Below are 20,299 nucleotides of genomic sequence, written 5' to 3'. Positions count from 1 at the left end.
CCTCCGGGCTCCCTGCTGCATAACATTGACTGGTGACAACGCAGATTGATTTTTGTATTGCTTTATTATTGTTATTTACAATATTTGTAAATACTTCATCAATAAAAGCAGTTATATAACAAAGTACAATCTTCCCCTCAGTTTGCATCAGGATCATCGCTGGGTGCAGGTTACATTGTGCATAAAGTCAGCTACATCATTGTGACTTGGAACCAATCTGCATCTAGGATGGACACAACCCGCCTCCTCCCCTGATGTAACACCTCCCTCCTCCTCCATGGGAGTCAGTGCTGACACTGTGAGGATGGGGCTGTCTGACTGCTCGCTGCTGGGACTGCTCCTCTCTCTAGGGGTGTCTGCCTGCTGGGGTGGGTGCCCCTGCTCTGACCCCGCTCTGTGCCAGCCCATCAGAGACACCCGGGACTTCGAGGTACAATGTGTGTTATTATGGATTGGATACAATGTATCATGTATTGTTTATTAGAAGGACTTCCTGATGGTTAATACTGGGGGAGGTGCAGGGAGAAGTTCATTCTGTCACATGTTCCCTGTGATTGGCTCTGATTGTGAAGATTTATGATCTTCCTGCAGGTTCTCTTTGTGTTTCTGAAGCTAAAATCAGTGAGGCAAATAAAAGGAGAGAAAGTATAGAGGACAGAAATGGCTTCTCCCGTATTCGGAATCTGCAGCAAACACCTGAAGAACACCCACAGGTGTAACCGCTCCCTGAGCAGAAGGGCTCTGACACACAAGCGGTTTTTAGCATGTATCACACAAGTGGGCTTTGCCCGTGTAATACCTGGTAACTAACTTTACCTTCAGTGGTGCCTCTCACAGCATGTAAAGTGCGTAAAAAAGAACGAAACCTACACTACCTTGGTGTGTATTATGTATGCATACGTGCCAAAGTAGTGCGCCTGTGGCACGCAGGAGAGAACGTACGGTCCCACAAAGAATTTGCTGCATGGCTAAAATATTACCACTATGCGTCAGAAAGCTCTTACAGGGGTCTTCCAGGCAGCGGCTGCTGTCAGTGCCGGGATACATCGGGGTCAGAGTGGAAGCCACTCTCTAACCCCTGTGTAGTGGATGGCGCAGCTTCCATTAAAAATCGATGGGCATTGCACCTGCAATTCTAAGTGCTGGCTGCTACACAGGTCGGGGCAGGGGCTTTCGCTCTGACTCCATCACTGACAGTGAGACTTGCATGGAAAACCCCTTTAAAGAGTAACTTTCACTTTTTTGTGAAACTTTTGATGTGTTTGAGAGACACAGTGCAGGCAAGGGGGAAGGGGTGTCTGAGATCTCTAGAACGAGCGCTGTGCCCCCTACGCAGTCTTCAGCTTCTTGGAAGAGCCAATAAGCAGCGAAGATGGCATCATAGAGGTGTATAGTTGCCACCTATAATATGTAGAAGGAGCAAAAAAATCAGTGAAGCCGGCCAAAGGAGCACAGTGCTGGGGTGAGCGCTGCAGCCCCCTCGTTCTAGTGATCAGTGGGGGGTCTCAGCAGTGGGGCACCCACTGATCAAAACTTTTAACATGTCTCTCAGACATGTCAAAAGTTTAACAAAAGTGCAGTAAATAAAGGTACCTTTACACAGGACGACTGTTGGTCAGATAACACATACGTGCCCGGCAGACATCCACCAACTATGGCTTCTGTGCTTTCACATAGCAGGACTGGGAACATCCATTCTACCAAAATGCTCTCTTACCTATTAAATTAAACATCAGTCTTCTTGATGGGTAAAACTTGTGGGGTAGGCCACAGCTTTATTAAACCAAATGTTATCCAAAACTTATTAACTTTGAAACCTTTGAAAACCTTTCCGTGCCGTAAACATTAAAACTTATGAGTCAGTAACAGTCCCGAGGAAGTTCGTGAGCCCAGGTCCTTTGGCTGCTAACCTTCCTCCACTTGTACAGCACGGAAAAAACTCCAGGCCTAACCTAGCTGTGACAACTTACAACAATCTTCCTGCCCTAACTAACTCCTTCTACTCCTTCCTTGCCCTAAATCAGGGCGGGTGGGCGGGTGTCTCCTCACGTCCTTCCTCTTCTCCTTTCCACGCTGGACTGGCTCCTTTCCTCTTCTTCTTTCCCTTTCCTGTCTAAGCTCCGCCCCCCCCCTTTCCTGTAAGCTCGCTTGCCTTAACCCTTTACTTACCTGTTCCTAGTCCCATGCCGTGTCGTTATGCACGGCATAAGATGATAGATTTGCAGCGCACCTGCACGACTATCGGCCGCCCACCTCTATTCCATGTAAACAGGCAGTCGTTCATAGAAGTGAACTAAAAACCAAGCAACTCCGACAAGTGAGTGATTTGTTGCTCAGAGCCCTGTGGGAGGCCGCATGTCACGGGATGACTGCTGCCTGAATTCACAGTTTCCAGCGACTACACAGGGCGATATCTGCTCAAGTAAAGTTACTTTTACCCTTTAAGTGCCTCCTAACTGTGCAGGTTAACAGCTATAAGGGGGAGGTGAACCTTGTGTCCATTAACCATGCAGACAGTAGCCATATAAATGATTACAAGCCTTATCATTAAGGGTATTAGGGCTGCTGATTAGCACTTGCCCTGGCGCTACCTGTCTGTATGCAGCACCTGCGGTTGCTCTTACATGCAGAAGATTTGTTGCAGATTTTGCGGCGCACGAGAATGTGTCCGATCTGCACTGCCGATTCTTGAGCTCTATTAACGAGGCGTTAGAGCTTCCCCGTTCCATCATGGGATCAGAAAAATGAAATCTCTGCAGGAAACGGATCCAACCTACGATGAAACCAACAGTGCCGGACAAATCCCAATGACTACAATGGGGTATGGGCTCCTGTGGCACTTTCCAACAGCATGCTGTGCTATTTTGTCCAGGATTTTGGGACAGATCTGTGCCGGAGGCTCCAAACAGATGTGACCAGAGCCACCATATCTGTTTCTGAGAAAGCTGGGTGACGGCAAGCAGGGGTCTTCACCCAACTTTCTCAGACTCCTCAATAGTAAACCAGCAGTCATATCAGGGCTGTTGACAAATTCTCAGCAAGTAGGCAGCCTGGCAATTTGATATTTGTGTAGTCCCTGAGTCCCATGGTCAGCAGGAGCCCATAACCCCCCGTTGTGGTATAGGTTCAGGCCCTGCAAAAATAGAAACAATGCAATATGCTAAGCTGACTCATCTGGGTACTATAAGGGGTCCATAACGAATGTTGTCGAGGGGCCGGACCACTCTGATTCCACTTGTTAGCAGACAGAAGAGGACAACCCAATGATTTTGTTTTCTTTTCTTCTGACCTTCTAAGCAAAAGATGCTCCAGAAAATCCCACATGTCAGGGTCACCAACAGGCTCTTAAACACTTTCCTGCCCTTCACCGTACGTGTACAGTATGGGTTCAGGAACGGAGTCTGGGCCAACACCAGCGGGTCTCAATTGGGAGATGTAGCGGACACTCTGCTGCAGTGACCATAGCTCCAATTCTGGCTGTTTAAGTTCTTGGATGCAGCAGTCCACAGTGAGCGCAGCATCTAAGCAGTTAGACAGACGGAGGAGCGGCTCTGCTACCCCAGCAGCACTATAAGTGCTGAATGTTATATTTCTGTTTGCAGGTCTATGTATTTTACGTCGGAGGGAAAAACTGGAAGAACTATGACTGGGCCCACGTCACGACAGTCGCTCTCTTTGCACCGTATGACCCAGAGCTCATGTGTTTTGCGCACTCCAAGGGAGCAAGATTTGTCCTAAAGGGTAAGTTTGTGTTGCTGCTAGGCTATACATATGAAAAAAATAAACAAATATATATATTAGGGGTTTTCCAGGGAAATACTATTTATTCCTCAGGATGGATCATCAGTAGTGGATCGGTTGGAGTCCGTTGCTCAAGCCCCTGATCAGCTGATCGGGTGCTCGCTGTCATTGATGCTACATAGTGGGTTACTGACTAGTGCTCGTAACTGCAGGTACAAGCACCAGCCAATACTGTACACAGGGGTCAGAGCAGCATCTTCCACTCAGTAGCCATGTGTGTAGCGACAATGACCGTAGGCAGCTGCTTGGCTGGGGTCCGTCACTTGAGACTCTAGCCAATCGACTATTGATGATCTTCCAGAGCTTAGGTCATTATTAATAATTTCCTGGCAAACTCCATTAAGGAATGAGTGTAAATGGAGGGCCGTACATGGAACTATCAGATTTTAATTTAAAGGGCATATATAACATAAGTAAAAAAGTTAGTTATTTTACTCCCTTTAGAACCAGCGCCACTATTGTCCGTAGGCAATGTCTAGTACTACAGATTAGTCTTAAGTAAATGGGGCTCGGCTGCATTACTAGTCAAAACCCGTGGATGAAAGTGGCACTGTTTCTGGAAGAAAATAATACGTCCTTTAATGGGGTTGTCCAGTTGTAAACCATCAGCAGAATAGGTCATCAATAGTAGATTGACGGGGGTCTGTTGCTAGGACATTGAGAAGCCAGGAAGAGCAAAAGAAGGAAAGAGAGAAGCAGAAGAGAAGGAGAGAAACGAGAGTAATGGTGAAAAACAGATGAGTCAGCTGTGACTGTGAGTAGAAGATAAAGGCCCTTGTAGACACAACGGTAAAAGATGTCGCTCAAGCGACTTTTGAGCGATCATTGCTGTGTCATTTACAGCGCAAGATGATCGCTCAAGATGAGCAATCGCCTTGCGCTGCCAGCAGAGGATGCAGAAGACAAGCGGAGTGTCCCCGCTTGTCTTCTGCATCCAGATGTTTTCTGCACAGAGAGCCTGGCTGTTATACAGAGCGTCGGGTATGGAGAACAGAGTCATCAGGGAGCAGGATACAGCTGAAACAAAATAGTATCATTTGTATCCCGCTGTGAATCCCTGATAAGGCTCATTGTCATCTTTCAGCAGGCTGAAAGATCAACGATCAGCGACGGCTTAACGAAATCTGCATGATGGGCGAACATTTACACATAACGATTATCACTCAAAAGACGGCTTTTGAGCGAATTTTGAGCGATAATCATTGTGTCTAAATGGGCCTTAAGAGAGAGAGCTGAGATGAAGAAATGTAAATACGAAGGGGGATGGAGAAGAGAAATCCGGAGTGAGCTCCCAGTATATAAATGTGTCAGACACAAGCATCTTCATTGTTGCAACTCGTGTATCATTTATTACTCACTCAGTGTTGAAGAGAATATCCTCACCTCCCTGTCTGATTGAATAACATCATGTGTTAAGCAGAATATCTGGCTCCGTGTGTTATTCAGCACCTCTCTACTACAAATCGTGCCCAAGGGCACTGGCGTCCGAACTAAAAAGAAAACCGAAAACAATTACCCCCTAATAAGCCCGCCATAGAGCTTAGTTTTTTCTTTGTTTTTTTTTTCATCTAAGAGCCCTGGTAGCCAGCCACGCTACCACTAGCTGAGGGTACCGTCCCCAGGCACAATTTGGGGCACAGAGTCCATAACATGTTGCTTGTGCGGCTGTAACAAGTCTTGGGAAACAGGATGTGGGAGAGTCTTATGAAAAACAGGAACTATGAACTGGAGTTAAAGAATCTCTGAATAGTTCTTCAGGGTGCTAAAACTTAAACGTTACTGTAAACTTTATTGTGTCGCCTCTTAAGGCACAAAACTTGAACGAAGAGGTTTCAACGTTTTTTTGTTTGTTTGTTTTGTTTTTGTAATTTCTTCAAGAACACTTGAATAAATTAACTAAATAATAACAGTCTGTCACATGACTTCTGGTTCTTTAGTAGTCCTCATCCTCAAAGCGAATTGGAGGCTTTCCAAAGTTACTCCTTTGTGAGCGTCTGGGGATGCTGACAGCGTCATATTCTGATTCTTCGCTAGAACTTTGTACATCAGGAAACCTACACATTGCTGGTACTGGAGTTTCATTCACATTGGGTGATTCAACAGATACTGCCGGAACCTAATCCAATAGGCTTGGTCCAACCAAAGTCACCGCAGTACTTAAGTACGATGTTAAAGGGTTGTCCAATTCACCAATGTTCCTTGTACTTTCAGTTCTCTTCACTGGGTTTGGTGTCCTTTCACCTTTTTCTGATGTATCTGCCACAGTAGGGTCTGGTAGAGAAACGTTTTAGCCTGTTTCGGTGAACCAATTTAGGGGCTCTTCCATCTTGAGCAATACGATACAGGCCTTTTTCTGGAACGGCTATTCCTATTATGGTGTAAGGCATTGCTTCCCATCTGTCCTCCAGCTTTCCTGTTCGATGCTCTTTCTTTAGCCACACTCTTGTTCCTTTTGTTAGTGGTTCAGCCTTGGCTTGCAAGTTAAAATCTTGCTCTTGTCTTTTATGGACTTGCTCCATGCGAGTGTCTACAATTTCTTGTGCTTTTCCAGATGTCTTTGTAGATCGTGAATCCATTCAGTGGTGGGTAGAGGATTTGGATCTTCAGACACTTGTACTCCCACTGACAGATCAGCAGGCAATTTTCTTTGTCAACCAAACATTAGATAATAAGGCGTGTATCCCATTGAACAATGGATGGTGTTATTGTATAAATACATCAATTCGGCTAGTAAACCCGGCCAATCACTTCTCTTGGAGGTTGGTATGGCATGTGTAGGGGTGTGCTACAGAGGATGGCCTGTAGGGGGCAACAGACAATCAGTCTGGTGCCTGAAGTAAGAGGGGAAAACACCCACAGGTGTGGTCAGTGATAAAAAAAGGGTTGTTCCTATGGCAGTGAGAGAGAGAGTGTGTGGCTGAGAGAGCCAGAGAGAGACAGCTCAGTGGAGCTGTAGGGCTGCCAGGCCCAGTGTGTGGCTAAGAAGTGGACAGGGAGACGCCCCTCACCTCAACACCTAGGAGAGGTGTGTGTCTGGGAGGACTAGACTTCAGCTAAGGCTGTATTGCGACCAGACTGCTGGTGAAAGAAAACTCCTGTTGTATGCAGTAGACAGACGTTATGGACCAGGAACTATGTGGTTCCAGCAGGACCCCTGGAGTATGCCTGCTCTTGGACTAAGGGTCTGAAGGCACGACAGACTAAGGACCAGCTGCGATCTGGACATCCACAGGTCTGTGCAAATCAAGTGGACTTGTTGTTGCTGTTGCCTTCAACCCTGTGGAGGATTGTACTGAGGGGACTTTGAAAAGGACTGTCAAGGGACGTTTAAAAGAGACTTTGTGTTGCCAAACATTTATTATTGCTCTGGAGACCCAGTCGTCTTTGTTTCGGTTAAAGATTGTGTGAATAAAGTGAAAGTAAAGCAGGAAAGTGACCATTTGGCGTGATATTTAACCCCCATGTTGTCACACATGTAATAGGTTTAGTATCGTCTGGTTCATTTTCTCGCAGACTCCATTTCCCTGTCGTTCGGATCTTGGTGCATTGATACAGTTTATACAATTCTTGAAACAGTTGAGAATCAAATGCTGTTACCGATCAGTGAGGATCTTTTCTGGTGTTCCATGAGGCAGTAAGAAGTATTTCCAAAGCGTTTGGGCAGTTAAGTCTCTTATAAACTATTGATGACTTATTCTGAGTATAGGATATCAGTAGTAAAGTCTTAAGGCCCCTTTACATGTAACGAGTGTCAGGCAATCGATGCCCGACACTCATTCCCCTGTATCCTCGCTTCCATGCTGTTACGTGCTCACATCGCGGCCAGCAGGAAGGCGGGCGGCTGGAGTTCTCTCCCCGCTCTCCCCCACCCCTCTCCACTGACTGTAAGCAGTGGTTGTTCAGTACTGAACAGCTGCTGTTTACACTGAACGATCGCCATTCAGGATTTTAAGCTGCCTAAAACTGAACGACTGGATGATTCTCATCCAGCCCTTCACTTTCTGCATGCTTTTACACAGGATGATTATTGTTCAAAACCCAACAGGAGCCTGAACAACCAGATCGATAATCGTCCCGTGTAAAAGGGCCTTTAGACAACTTCTTTAACTATCACACATGAATTTAGCGCTAAGCAGCTGAAACAGAAAATGTATGAATGACTCAAGTGACCAGCGCCTCTCCGAACTAATGACACCGGGGAGGAAAGTTCCGTTTGTGACAAGAAAACCGCAGTCATCTGCTTGTAAATCACCGGCTCCTGCGGGGGCAAACTCTTGAACTGTGTGTCATCTGCTAGCAGGTCTTGTGTGTCTAAGTGTTGTACTGTACACTGGGCTTATGTTACTCTGTTAGGCCGCGGTAATGTTGTGTGATTAGTAGGGTTAGAACAAGGGAACGCCCTGATCAGCAGAATGAAGGGCTGTGATCGGGGGCGTAGCTAAAGGCTCCCAGAACCGGGGTGAAAACCCAGCTTGGGAGGGAAGCCCCCTTAAAACCTCCCTTTACAGCTGCCGAAAAACTTTGCAAATAACTTTACGCTGCATGACTGGGTCTTTTAAGTGACCTATCGATGCAGCACCCAGTACCCAGGGATGACGCCAGCGGTCTGCCGTTTACCCCCTTTACCTCCAAAAAACAAAATTTTATACACACGCATTTTAAGACAGATAAGACGGCTTTATAACCCTGCAGGGTCAGATATAGCAGCTCTGCGGTTGTATAGCTCTAGGTAATACCGTCACCATATAAGTCTGCCCAATTCTACACAGCGATAGTGATTACAGTGCAGTTACCTCCAGCGATCAATAACTTTCCCTTCTTGTTAAAAAAACAAGAACAAGATTTTTCTCTGCACACTCTCCTCATCCTGCGTTTCCCCAAATGCCTCTCTTAGTGTCTTCCCATAATAATAATGCTTGCATTTGTATCCCAAACTGTACTAGCCCCCCTGTTGTGCCCTGCAACGTAATAGTGCCTCAATACAACAAGGGTAGGTGCACATGTAGAATTGTGGAAAATCGCCACCAATATCTGTGTGAATTTTGACATCCAAATCCTCACCAAAATCCGCTACATGTGAATGTACCCACCACAAGAACTAAATTCCTTTCTGAGGCTCCATCATGATCAGGAAGACCTACTTTTTGTGCCCCCTTTCATGCAGCGTATGGACCCCCCCTACTGTAACCCTCCATGCCAGTGTGGCCTCTCCTCTGTGCTCCCACCATGTGATCCCCGTTCTCTTCCTGTAATCGCTCAGGCCAGGAAGAGTGCAGGTTGCTGCATCACTCACACTGCTGCGCCGCAGCCTGTCACAATGCTTCTCAGAGCATAGCGCTAATCGGCTCCCTCTCCAGATCTCTCACTCCTGCGCTCTGTACAGTGTATAAGCTCTGCGGGGGAAGGAGACAATCGGCGCTATGCTTCAAGACTATAAGACAGACTGCGGTGCGTCAGCGTGAGTAATGCAGCAATCTGTAATCTCTGAGCTTTGGGGGGGGGGGCGGGAGCTTGTGACTGGTGCGGGGGGCCCTTGGGGGCCCCCCAGGCTTTGGTCACAATTGTGACCCCCTATAGCTATACCACTGGCTATGATCCTTGCTGGAATGTTGCAGCCCCTTCATTACATAAGTCGCGAGTGGTGATGCAGCACAGGTTCTAGGAATTTGATGCAGACCACGGAGTATAGACAAAATGCAATGTTTATTTAGGAACACAATGTCAAATACCGATATGAGCGTTAATAAGCGCAGCTAACCAGACTTTGACTCTACAGTTAGTTAACGCCAATCGCGCTAACTTCGTTCTATAACTAATACTTCCTGCAAGCAGTAAAACAACAATGTTTAGAAAAGGGTATGAATGACCCGCACTAGCCCTATAACACTGAAATACTTCACGGGTTGCAGTACACAGTCCTTTTTGCAATATGAACACTTAACTGCTATCAATACAAGACTGACCACAACGTATCTACTCCAAGGCCTCGTGATGGTGTATGCCTCTTGGCCTTCATCTGTAAGGTGTGAACAATGTCCCTTTAACTATTAATTGCTGCAGCGTTTCCCTATACAACAGGCCTGTGTGAGTCTCTATCAGGGTGCATACTTATGACTCGTGTTGGAATTGACCTCACTTACAGTTTGTCGATAGAGATGTAAAGAGTCACTGTCCCTTAACCGGTGTCTGATTGCACAGGCAGTAGTGCATAAACCTAATTGCAGCAACTGGTTTACTCTCTGCAAATTGTTACTCCGTCCTTTTCATTCTCAGCAGATTCAAGAGGGATCCCAATGCCTATATACCCAAATCATGTGCTCTTACAGTCAGCGATGTGTCCCACAATGTCCTCCACTAGTGGCAGCAGCTTCTCAGCAGTGGTCTGCATGCTGTCTGTCCCAGCACCACTTCTTACAACTACATTCTCTGCTTTATTCAGCAAAAGGCTAAAGACCTTTACATATGGCCCAAGAATCTTCTGGACCCTTCCAAACATGTGACCTTCTATCAGCCAATCCCAACACACAGAACACTATCTGGGTGCAGTTTTTCCAACTGGCCACTAGTGGTCATTACAACCTCAGGTTTCCCATAAGGCAGTCTTAGGGTGAGTCCCTTACATGTATGTGCATGAGCTGTACTTGGCCCGGCCATGTGTACTGATGTGTCGCTGTGGCTGCAACAACCTTGCCCAGCAACTGACATGACTCCCAGATTCTCATGATTGTTTGGGTTATAAGATGTTTTTGCAGGGTACCTCCTGTAATGTCCTCCTCTGTTCTTACAGGAGACGTCCCATTGAAGGATATTGTGGCTCCAGATGCAAGATCTGCCTGGATAGAGCAGCAGGTGACGCTGGCGAAGGCTCAGTATATGGATGGAATTAATCTGGATATAGAACAAACAGTGTTACCAGGGAGCGAGGAATATTACGCTCTCACTGCACTGGTGAAGGAGACCACAGAGGCTTTCCATAGAGCGATCCCGGGGTCGCAGGTAAGGATTGCATCAGACATTTGGGATTTATCATCACCTTACAGTTTTGATGTAGATAAAAAGTTGATTAAACTTTTTTTTCTTCTGTTTCTTTTTAACTGCTTTATGAGTTATTTTGTGTATGTTCAATATTCTTATACATTTGGCCCTCAGACGGGGAGGGGGAGCCAGAGTCCTCCCAGGAGAAACCGATGGCAAGACACAGCATATGTTACTGTGTCATGTTAAGGTGCTGTAGGAACATGACGGGGACCCCTGAGGATGTGATTTTTGCTGACACCCCGTCTTCTCCTCCTCCTCCTCGGCTTCTCACTTTACTGTACTAAAGCGAGATGCCGCCAGCTTCGGAGGTGGACTGATGTCATCGGAGATCCTGGTAAGTATAACAATCACATCCCCGGGTTCCTGACATGTCTCCACAGCAAAGTTTCCAAAGCAGAAGAAACAGCGGTAGCTCTACAACTGTGCCTTGGAGGAGGTCCGTGTTCGGCTGTTCTGTTCACCTGGTAGAATTACTCCTTGTAAAATTTTATGACATTGCATTTAAATCAAGTACCACGCCTGCTGTCTTCCCTGCGCAATTTTTGGTAGCTCGACAGCTGTTCCTTGGAGAAGGTCCGGGATTTTATTTTTTGCTCACCTGGCAGAACTTGACAGAACTATGACATTGCATTTTAAACTAGCCTCACACCTGCTGTCTTGCGTAGCAACATTTTTTTTTTAAAGTAAGAGACCTAGTGACACCCGTGTGCTACGATTGACCCCCTACACAACTGTACACTATTTTGACCAATTCTGGGGAGAAGCGCAGTGTTCTGCAGATGTGTGTCTGTATTTCCATTGGCTTTAATGGGAGTTGGAATGGGTCCTGATACTGACATGAACCGATAATTCCACTAATCGCTCCTCACTATTAATGATATGCTAATTGGTGCCGTTATGCATTCTCACCGATGAAATGGCGCTGCATACTGCGTTTTTTTTGCAGTCGCCCTTCCCCATTGATGTGAACGTGGCCTAACCCTTACTGGGGGTTTTGGCACATTTAAAAGACAAGCAAATACATAATGATTCGCAGATCCCCTGTCAACAGGCAGAATAAACTAGAAGAGCAGACAGAGAACGTGTGCTGTTGGTTTAACCTGCTGCTCCACGGCTCTGCACCGCATGACCCGGACTTCCACCTCTGAAGGTTTCCTTTGGCTGCAGCCTCACTTATTGATCCTTATTTGGGTGATCCAGTTTTGCAACCTAATATTGACCTAAACTGCAACGGGCCATAAAGCGTCCTCCTGCCTCTGAACCGTATCTCAGTAATGTACTGTAGATACACTTCATAGTTACTCTTGTATTCCTCATTAGTTGCAGTAGCCCAGAGCTGCATTCACAGTTCTGCTAGTTGTCACTGGAAACCATCAACAAGCTTGTCACCAGAGACACGTCTACAAGCAGCAGAACGGCATTCTGGGAGATTTCTACTACGCAGCCTGAAGAATTGTGCAGCTCGGGACCGAGATGCATAAAAGGCGACGTCTCATAAAGAATATGGTCTATAGTTACATCCATAATTATAAACATTTTTTTTGTATTTAGAATTATTTTTTTAAGAAACTTTTTATGACCCGAGATATTCCAGGACTGATGTTAGAATAGCGCCACCTGCTGTTTAGTCCTGAGTACCCTCAGAAATTCCAAGACTAAACAGAATGTGGCGCTATTTAATCCTGGAATCCCTGAGGATATAATAGATTGGCGCCACCTGCTTTTTCTATGGAAGAGCCATTGCAGAAAAGGTTTATAATGATGGCACAACTCCTTTAACTGTAACTCCGGAGCCGGAGAAGATGTATCGACTCTTCCAAACATCACTGCGAGAGCTTTATTCTTCCAAGCCCATTTCTCTCCATTCTCTGTATTCTCTAGGTGACCTTTGATGTCGCCTGGTCTCCTGCCTGGATTGACCTCCGTTGCTATAACTATACAGGCATCGCGGATCTGTGCGACTTCTTGTTTGTTATGTCCTATGATGAACAATCCCAGATCTGGACTGAATGTATCGCTGGAGCCAACGCACCGTTCAACCAAACCATACAAGGTCAGTCTTACAATGCATTATAAGCGATGCGTGAATGTGTTACTGCGGGTTTTCATACTAAACCCCCCCCCCCCCAATCATCTGATGAAGGGCCATCTGGATTTAATAGTCAAGTTTACGCCTTGGCCTTGAGTTTTGTCATCACATACAAAGGTTGCACCAGTTCCCAGTTTTTTTTTTCTCACATTGTTTGTACTTCACCAATACTGGTCCCTTCGCATCGTTGGCCGTGGGCTAGATGGGACCCTGTGCAGACTTTTTTTTTTTTTTTTAATTAAAATATCCTATTATTAATCCTGCATGATTAACTCCATTCAAAAAAAATACGCAATGGGAGAATTGTGCTTTTTTTTTTTTTTTTTGTCACTCCGTCTCCAAGAAAAATTCAATAAAAAGCTATCAAAAAGTTGTATGTTCCCAAAAATGCTACAATACAAACTTTTTGCCCCATAAAAAATGAGCTTTCCCAGCAATCGAAAAATAAAGTTATTTGGTATCCCTATACTCGTACTGACCCACAGAATAAAGATGGCACTTTTACTGCGCCACGAGCAACATAAAAATACCCCCCACCATCCTCCAATGGTGCAATTGTAGGTTTTTTCCCGTTCGTCACACTTAAAAATTTTTAACATATGATATGTTAAATGGTACCACCGAAAAATAACAGGACTCAATCCACCAAAAAAAAACCCAAGCCCTCATGTAGATATGTCACCTGAAGAAAAAAAAATAAAAACTTTAAATTGGGGATACCCTAACTGCAGAATGTGACCTGGATGCAGGCGCATCACTGACTCTTGGTCACAAAAGGGTTAATGTATCTTTAGAAATAAACTATATTTCTTGTAGGTTACGAGAAGTTTATTAATATCGGCATCGATCCTAAGAAACTTGTGATGGGCGTCCCCTGGTACGGTTATGACTACAGCTGTCTTCACCTAACAGAGGTATTAGAAGTTTTTGAGTATTTCATTTTTTACTTCACTACTAAGGAACATTGCAGACTGGTGAAACACAGGAGTATTCTGTAGATAAATGTAATCCGCTCTATTTGGTGAGGGGGGTGGGGGGTGGGTTCTTGTACATTCTAGTAGAGATCCGATTCCACTATTTGAGCTCTAACTCAAGTGAGAACTGATCCTGTGGAGACACACAGGAGTCCTGCAGCTTACCATTACTGAGCTGTAGGCCCTAGGTGTGCCGTCATATAGTTCCTCTGTACACCACCGTAATATGGAGATATTCTCTAGATGTAAAGGCGAGGCGTCTTAGGGAGAATACCTCTATAATACCACATCTGATGGTGTGCGCCAAGATCTTTCATACAGAGTCCAATGGTCAAATCTCTGACTGTCCCAACATGGAATCCTAAGTAGGAGAAAAATACCAATATGTGGCGCAACTTTTTAGAAGTGTAGAGCAGCTTCAAGGCAGACGTGTAAATCTAACATCTCTATTTATTGATAAAACCAGCAAAAGTTGCATTTCGAGGCACAAGTTACATTATCAGCAATGTTGGAGGTGCAATTTGAGTAGGAATTCAAAGTGTTCATCAGGACTGGCCTGCTGATTCATTAACCCCCAACGAATGAGGAGAAGCTCTTGTTGGTTCACTCAAAACTGGAATGTCCCTTTCCTGCTGAACGGAGTTTGTTCTATTTCAAACCTCTCTGGTTCTCTAAGTGCTGCTGCCATGCTGTTGGTGTCAAAATTCTTGGCTTTAAAATGACACCAAAAGCGTGGCTGTAGCCCTTACTGAACCGGAGCTACAGCCGCTTGAATTGAGGTTGGGAATATGGAATGTACAGCTGTTACTTTTCAGTTAGTGTGTGCAGAGCAGAGGGGGAATGAGCAGGCAGCAGAGAAGATTTGTGATTCTTCCTGTCAGGGGAGGGGTGCCATGGACTTTTCTTCATGTTTTGTCTCCAGAAAAGGAGTGAAAAGATGAAGACTTGTTCATTTAATCGCTCCTCTACATTGGGTAACACTGCAGATACTGCAATCATTGCTGACCGTGGCAGTTTTTTAAAGTGTTTTTCTCCCCCTTGCATAGGCCTTGAAATATTGAAAAAAATAAAAAGAACTAAAAAATGACATAGTTAATAACCCCATATGCCCATATTCATTACAACCCATGCTATAAAATGGTGCATTATTCATCCAGCACAGTAAATCCAGTATATTAAGAAAAAAAGAAACTAAATGAAAATGCCAAAATAGCTGTTTTCTAATTCTTTTTTTAATTTACTTTCATTTTTCTTTTTTTTTTTTTTTGCAAAGGTTGTAAAACTTCTCTATGAATCTGGTGGCGTTGTAATTGTTACGACCTGTAGAATAGAGTGAACCGATTTATACCACATGGCGAATGCTGTAAAAATAAATCCCAAAAACACTGGTGAAACTAATATTTTTTTTTCTCCGTTGCAGCAAAAAATGAATAAGTTATTCAGTACATTATATGGACCCAAAATTAGTTCTTATAAAAACTAAAACTCGTCTCACAAAATACAAGATGTGTTAGAGCTAGAGATGAGAAACGTAAAGGGCTCTGGCCGCCAGAACAAAAAAGGGGAAATGATTTACTGTTTGCTATTTAATAAGGCTGAAATGTAGTTGTCACAAAGAGGTTAACGGCGGACCTGAGAAGACGAAGCTCAGCGCTGAATATATTTATAGGAGACAGAAATGCAAAATCTACAAATATAAAAATGACGTTTTCAGGAGGATTTTTCACATTGTGATTGTTGTGAAGTTAACGCAGACAGGAATCGGCGCAGTAGAGCTCTCAGTTACCGTGCCTAAGGCCTCTGATACATGCTGCGTGCCGACAGGTTTGGGCGCAACTCGCATCCCACACTACACGGACACCGGTCTCTGTGCTGTCTCATACACGGACTGCCCGCACATTAACATACATGTCCTAATGCTCGTCTGTGATACCACCATAGGAGATGCAATGAGTGTCTTTTCACACAGTCCATGTCTGCATGAATCATCTTGGTAGTGTGCGTTGCTCCATCGAATGTTATGGATCTGTAGTGTCCACGTGTCCATCTTTTTTTTTTCATGTTAGACACACAGATGAAATGAAAAAAAAACACAAACTAGTGTGTCAGAGGCCTTGGTGAAATTGCTTTGAACACCTCACATTCCATCCCAATGTGCACCCCCCACCAGTGTTGCTGAGGAAGAGTCCTGTGCCTCGAAACGTGTCTTTATTTCTTTTTCTCTCTCCTGGTTTTATGAATATAAAGAGAAGTCTGGTTTACACTTCTGCCTCAGAGCGTCTCTTCGCCTCTGGGCGGTTGTCTCATACCACTATTTTCGCCTTCATCTTTCTGTTCACATCACACCCATTGTAGTGTGTCTCTGGGTGGGCACTACCTTTTATTATATACTGCAAGGCATTTTTTGTGCTGACTGAACCTCCACATCTCTGTGGGCCGCATCTCAATCTTTTCACGAATGCTCCAACCTTCTCTCTGCACCAGTCCAACATGGAATCATAGGTATACAGCTCCATGCCCTTCTATAAATGGCATATTTGCTATAGTATGCGGCCACCGACTCGCCTCTCCTGGCAGCCGTGGCATACACTCAGTCCCTGGCTCCGGCATCTGCACTGTCTCTGGCTGCTGCCTGAAGAGCAGACGCTCAGTCATATTCTTGAAGGGCCAGTGCACAACCTGATGTCCCCTACCAATCCCCAGTACTCCCAGCATATATCCGGTATCTTCCCCCTGTAGAGTATTGGGTCCTTTATAGTCCCATCCAACTCAGAGCTTGTATGGAGCTGTAATACCATTGTGCAAATGACTCCCTACTCCCAAGATCAGACTGGCCCGCCAGCCCCCACCATTACGCCCAGACTCTGACAGAAAAGTAAGATCCCAGCCACACCAAGAGCAGCCAATAACCCTGCCCAATACGGAAAACAGAAGCGAATCACATGCTGATACAATATGTGAAATAATCTCCGATTAATGCAAATCCCGTGTTCTAACTTTCACTGTATTTAGTCGTTGCTACAATAATTCGATTTCTGCAATTTTATTTCTTTCTATCAGGATAACCAGTGCAAAATAGAAAAGAAGCCATTCCGAGGGGCCGAGTGCAGCGACGCCGCGGGCCGGCAGGTGCCATACCGCACGATCATGAAGCAGGTCAACGCGTCCTTGACCGGCAGGTTATGGGATGATGTCCAGAAAGCGCCTTTTTATCATTACAAAGTTTGTAGCCGATCCTACAAATCGTATTTTGCTCTCATCCCAGAGTGAGGCGCCACTCATGTTTCACTTGTTTCAATAGGACGAAAAAGGCGACACCCATCAGGTCTGGTACGATGATCCAGAGAGTATATCTCTGAAGGTGACCTATATCAAAAAACTTGGTCTACGAGGGATCGGGATGTGGAACGGAGATACACTGGATTATTCTAATGATCCCATAGCCCAACAACAGACTGCAGCCATGTGGAAGGCCTTACTGCCATAATGGCTCTCTGGTGGCCTCCTGTTGGTGCACGACCAGCAAGTCTGAAGAGATTGTAACTATGGAGTCATCAGACAAGAAGCAGGTTTTGTAGGATACAAAGGGGGGGACGGCGTAAGGAGATCTCTAGGCTCTGAGCGCAGTCCACCAGTAATGTCTATGGAATCGGCTCCAGATACACGAATGTAACAAATCCTTCATTCTCTGCAGAAGCTCATGTGTAAAGTTCTGCTGCTGAGAAGTAAGAATGAACTTCGGCAGTAAATGTATCTTCAGAAATCTGATTAATAAGGCGGGCTTTAAAGAAATAGCTTAAACAGCAAGATTCAGGTATTCGCTGCTGGTCTGAGTCGATCATCCTTGGTGCTAAATTAAATGTAATGGTTTATAATGCTAACATTATTGATTGTGTTCCGCTTCCTTTGCTTATTAAATCCGGTGCCTGGGAATTGGTCTGTGATGTATATTTTAATTGCACCAACAAGTTTCATAGTGGGTGCCAGCAAACCGGCAGCGGCAAAAAAGCAGGGAGGTGAGTAGAACTTTGTTTTATTAAGGAAGATGGAACAATACCTCCGCAGCGCCACATATTAAAAGGCAGCTTCCTGCAAGTCAATGTTAGACTCTTTATACAAGCCTTGCAACAATGACTGGGAATTGAAAGCCAAGCCAGAATCCATATACAGACAGCTGTTTCGGGGCATTTGCTCCTCATCAGTGTGCCGTAGGTTTCTGGCTTGGCTAACGAGAGGCCTGTGATGTGGGTTGGGAAAGGTATCGTCTCTCCTTAGGGAGAGCACCTAGAAGGTGGGTGAGTAAGGAGACTTAAAAGCAGATAACACTACAGCAGGTAACATCCCGAACCCCTTACTGACAGCTGTACGTATTTGTACAGCAGTCACTAAGGAACTGGGGGTCCTTTTACACGGGGCTACTGTTGGGCGCTTCAGGATCGCTCCAGTGAATGGAGGCAAAGCAGGCCAAAGATCACTCCAGCCACCTGCCTTCATTCACAGTAAATGGGCAGCTGTTCATAGATGAATGGTGGACGGTTTACACGGGCTGATCCTTTTTTTTTTTTTTTTTTTTTTTATGCCTGTAGAAACTGAAGACAAACTATTTATCAGTCACGGTCCAGTCGCTGCCGGCCTATACATTGAACGATTACCCTTCAGTTTAAGAGGGCCTTTAGGCTTGGCCATCATAAAAAATATGGCAGCCTAGTCTAAACCATCATGGAAGTGTTGTGCCGGTAAGAGCTGTGGGTTGGCTGGAATCGGCACACGTGGCGGGGCGGAGCTACGCGATGACGCGTACAAGGGGGCGGAGCCAGAATGCCGCTCGTGCCGGACCGACCAGAAGGGAAAAGACCCTTCTGCGTAAGCGCGTCTAATCGGGCGATTAGACGCTGAAGTTAGACGGCACCATGGAGACGGGGACGCCAGCAACGGAGCAGGTAAGTGAATAACTTCAGTATGGCTCATATTTAATGCACGATGTACATTACAAAGTGCATTAATATGGCCATACAGAAGTGTATAGACCCACTTGCTATCGCGGGACAACCCCTTTAATTCCTTACATGCCACAATCTTAGATAGCGCGCCATGTAAGATAGGGGGAGCTCCCTGCAATATTGCTGTGAGATTCTGTTGGACTCCTATGGCAGCTGGAAACCAGATCAATGCCTTCGGGTCTGCTATGCAACCAGCCTATGCAACCCTGATAGGAGAGCTGTCAAAGGTATACTACACTGCCCAGCATAAGGTATGTTCAGAGTATATTCTTCTATGCTTCAGTCCAGTGTGGGATGGGGGGGGGGGGGGAATATTTCTCCTTTTGGACGGCACCACAAAGGTGTACAGAGTCTTATAGGCCATGCAATGCTCCCCGGGAATAACTATGCAAATGAGTTATGGAATAATTAGCCACAGCCCCATCTATTAGGGGTGTCAAACCCTGGCCCACGGGTCAAATATTACCCACAGTGTAGTTATATTTGGTCTGTGAGAGATCGTACTGTACTTGCAGGGGACAGCCTAATACTACAAACCCCACAATGCTCTGCTGCTGCGTTGGCACGACAAACAATACCCACAAGTGCCCCCTCCTCTGATGACATTCATTAGTGCTTCATTCATTTATTTTATCCGTCACATAAGTCCAAAAATGGGCAAATAAAAGGCGGAAAACAGAAGCTTTCTAGAAAAGTGGGAAGCAGAATATCTGTATCTGTATATAAAGAACAAACCTGTGTATCTGGTAGCTTTGACCAGAGCAGATCGGGGTGTAGCAGACGGAGCTGAATGACTGCTTTCTTTTAGGCTCTTTTACTTGCTATTCCAAGACACGGACTTGAATGGTTGAATTTTAATTGAAGGAAATAATTGTAAGCCTGTTCCAGATTAAATGTTGAAGCAAAACCTAAGTTTGTTTCCGTATGAAAAGGTTCATCGTTCTATCTAATGAGAAGGAAAAACTTCCTCAATCGGACACATTTTGTATTTGAGTTTAGCCCCCTGATCTACTGGAAGGTGGCTACTCTACGAGTCCATATCTAACCTTCTAACAGGTCTTGCAACACGAATGAGGATGTAACCTAAACCAGGGGTCCCCAACTGCAGTCCTCAGCGACCACCAACAGGTCATGTTTTCAGGATATCCTATGCTAAGAACCCCTGTGGCAATGTCTGAGGCACTGACAATAATTACATCACCTGTGCAACACTGAGGAAATCCTGAAAACATGACCTGTGGGCGGTCCCTGAGGACTGGAGCTGGGGAACACTGACCTAAACCGTAGCACCCATGTACAGAACAATGGTTTGTGGTCCTTGCTGCAGATCCTGAGTGCGGGGGGCAGCGCGGCGGTATGACGACACGACTCCTTAAAAACAAGCAGTCTTCTATAAA

The 20,299-nt window shown here is 45.4% G+C and overlaps 1 protein-coding gene across 1 annotated transcript; it reads left to right on the top strand.

Moving 5' to 3' along the window:
* Positions 1–271: 271 nt before the first annotated feature.
* Positions 272–17,835, top strand: CTBS (chitobiase). Its single transcript, XM_066597859.1, has 7 exons — positions 272–430; positions 3,603–3,741; positions 10,589–10,797; positions 12,721–12,892; positions 13,745–13,842; positions 16,963–17,124; positions 17,204–17,835. Exons 1-7 carry the CDS (start codon positions 278–280, stop codon positions 17,387–17,389), a joined length of 1,119 nt encoding a protein of 372 aa, XP_066453956.1. The 5' UTR covers positions 272–277; the 3' UTR covers positions 17,390–17,835.
* Positions 17,836–20,299: the final 2,464 nt, after the last annotated feature.

This window comes from Eleutherodactylus coqui, chromosome 3 (genome assembly GCF_035609145.1).
Source record: "Eleutherodactylus coqui strain aEleCoq1 chromosome 3, aEleCoq1.hap1, whole genome shotgun sequence".
NCBI classification, from domain to species: Eukaryota; Metazoa; Chordata; class Amphibia; order Anura; family Eleutherodactylidae; genus Eleutherodactylus; species Eleutherodactylus coqui.
This window is presented reverse-complemented; position numbering and strand designations above follow the sequence as displayed.

Coding starts and splice junctions, on each gene's coding strand:
- CTBS (XM_066597859.1), top strand. CDS start 278: ATGGGAGTCAGTGCTGACACTGTGAGGATGGGGCTGTCTGACTGCTCG. Junction 3,742..10,588: donor AGCAAGATTTGTCCTAAAGG/GTAAGTTTGTGT, acceptor CTGTTCTTACAG/GAGACGTCCCATTGAAGGAT. Junction 12,893..13,744: donor GTTCAACCAAACCATACAAG/GTCAGTCTTACA, acceptor TATTTCTTGTAG/GTTACGAGAAGTTTATTAAT.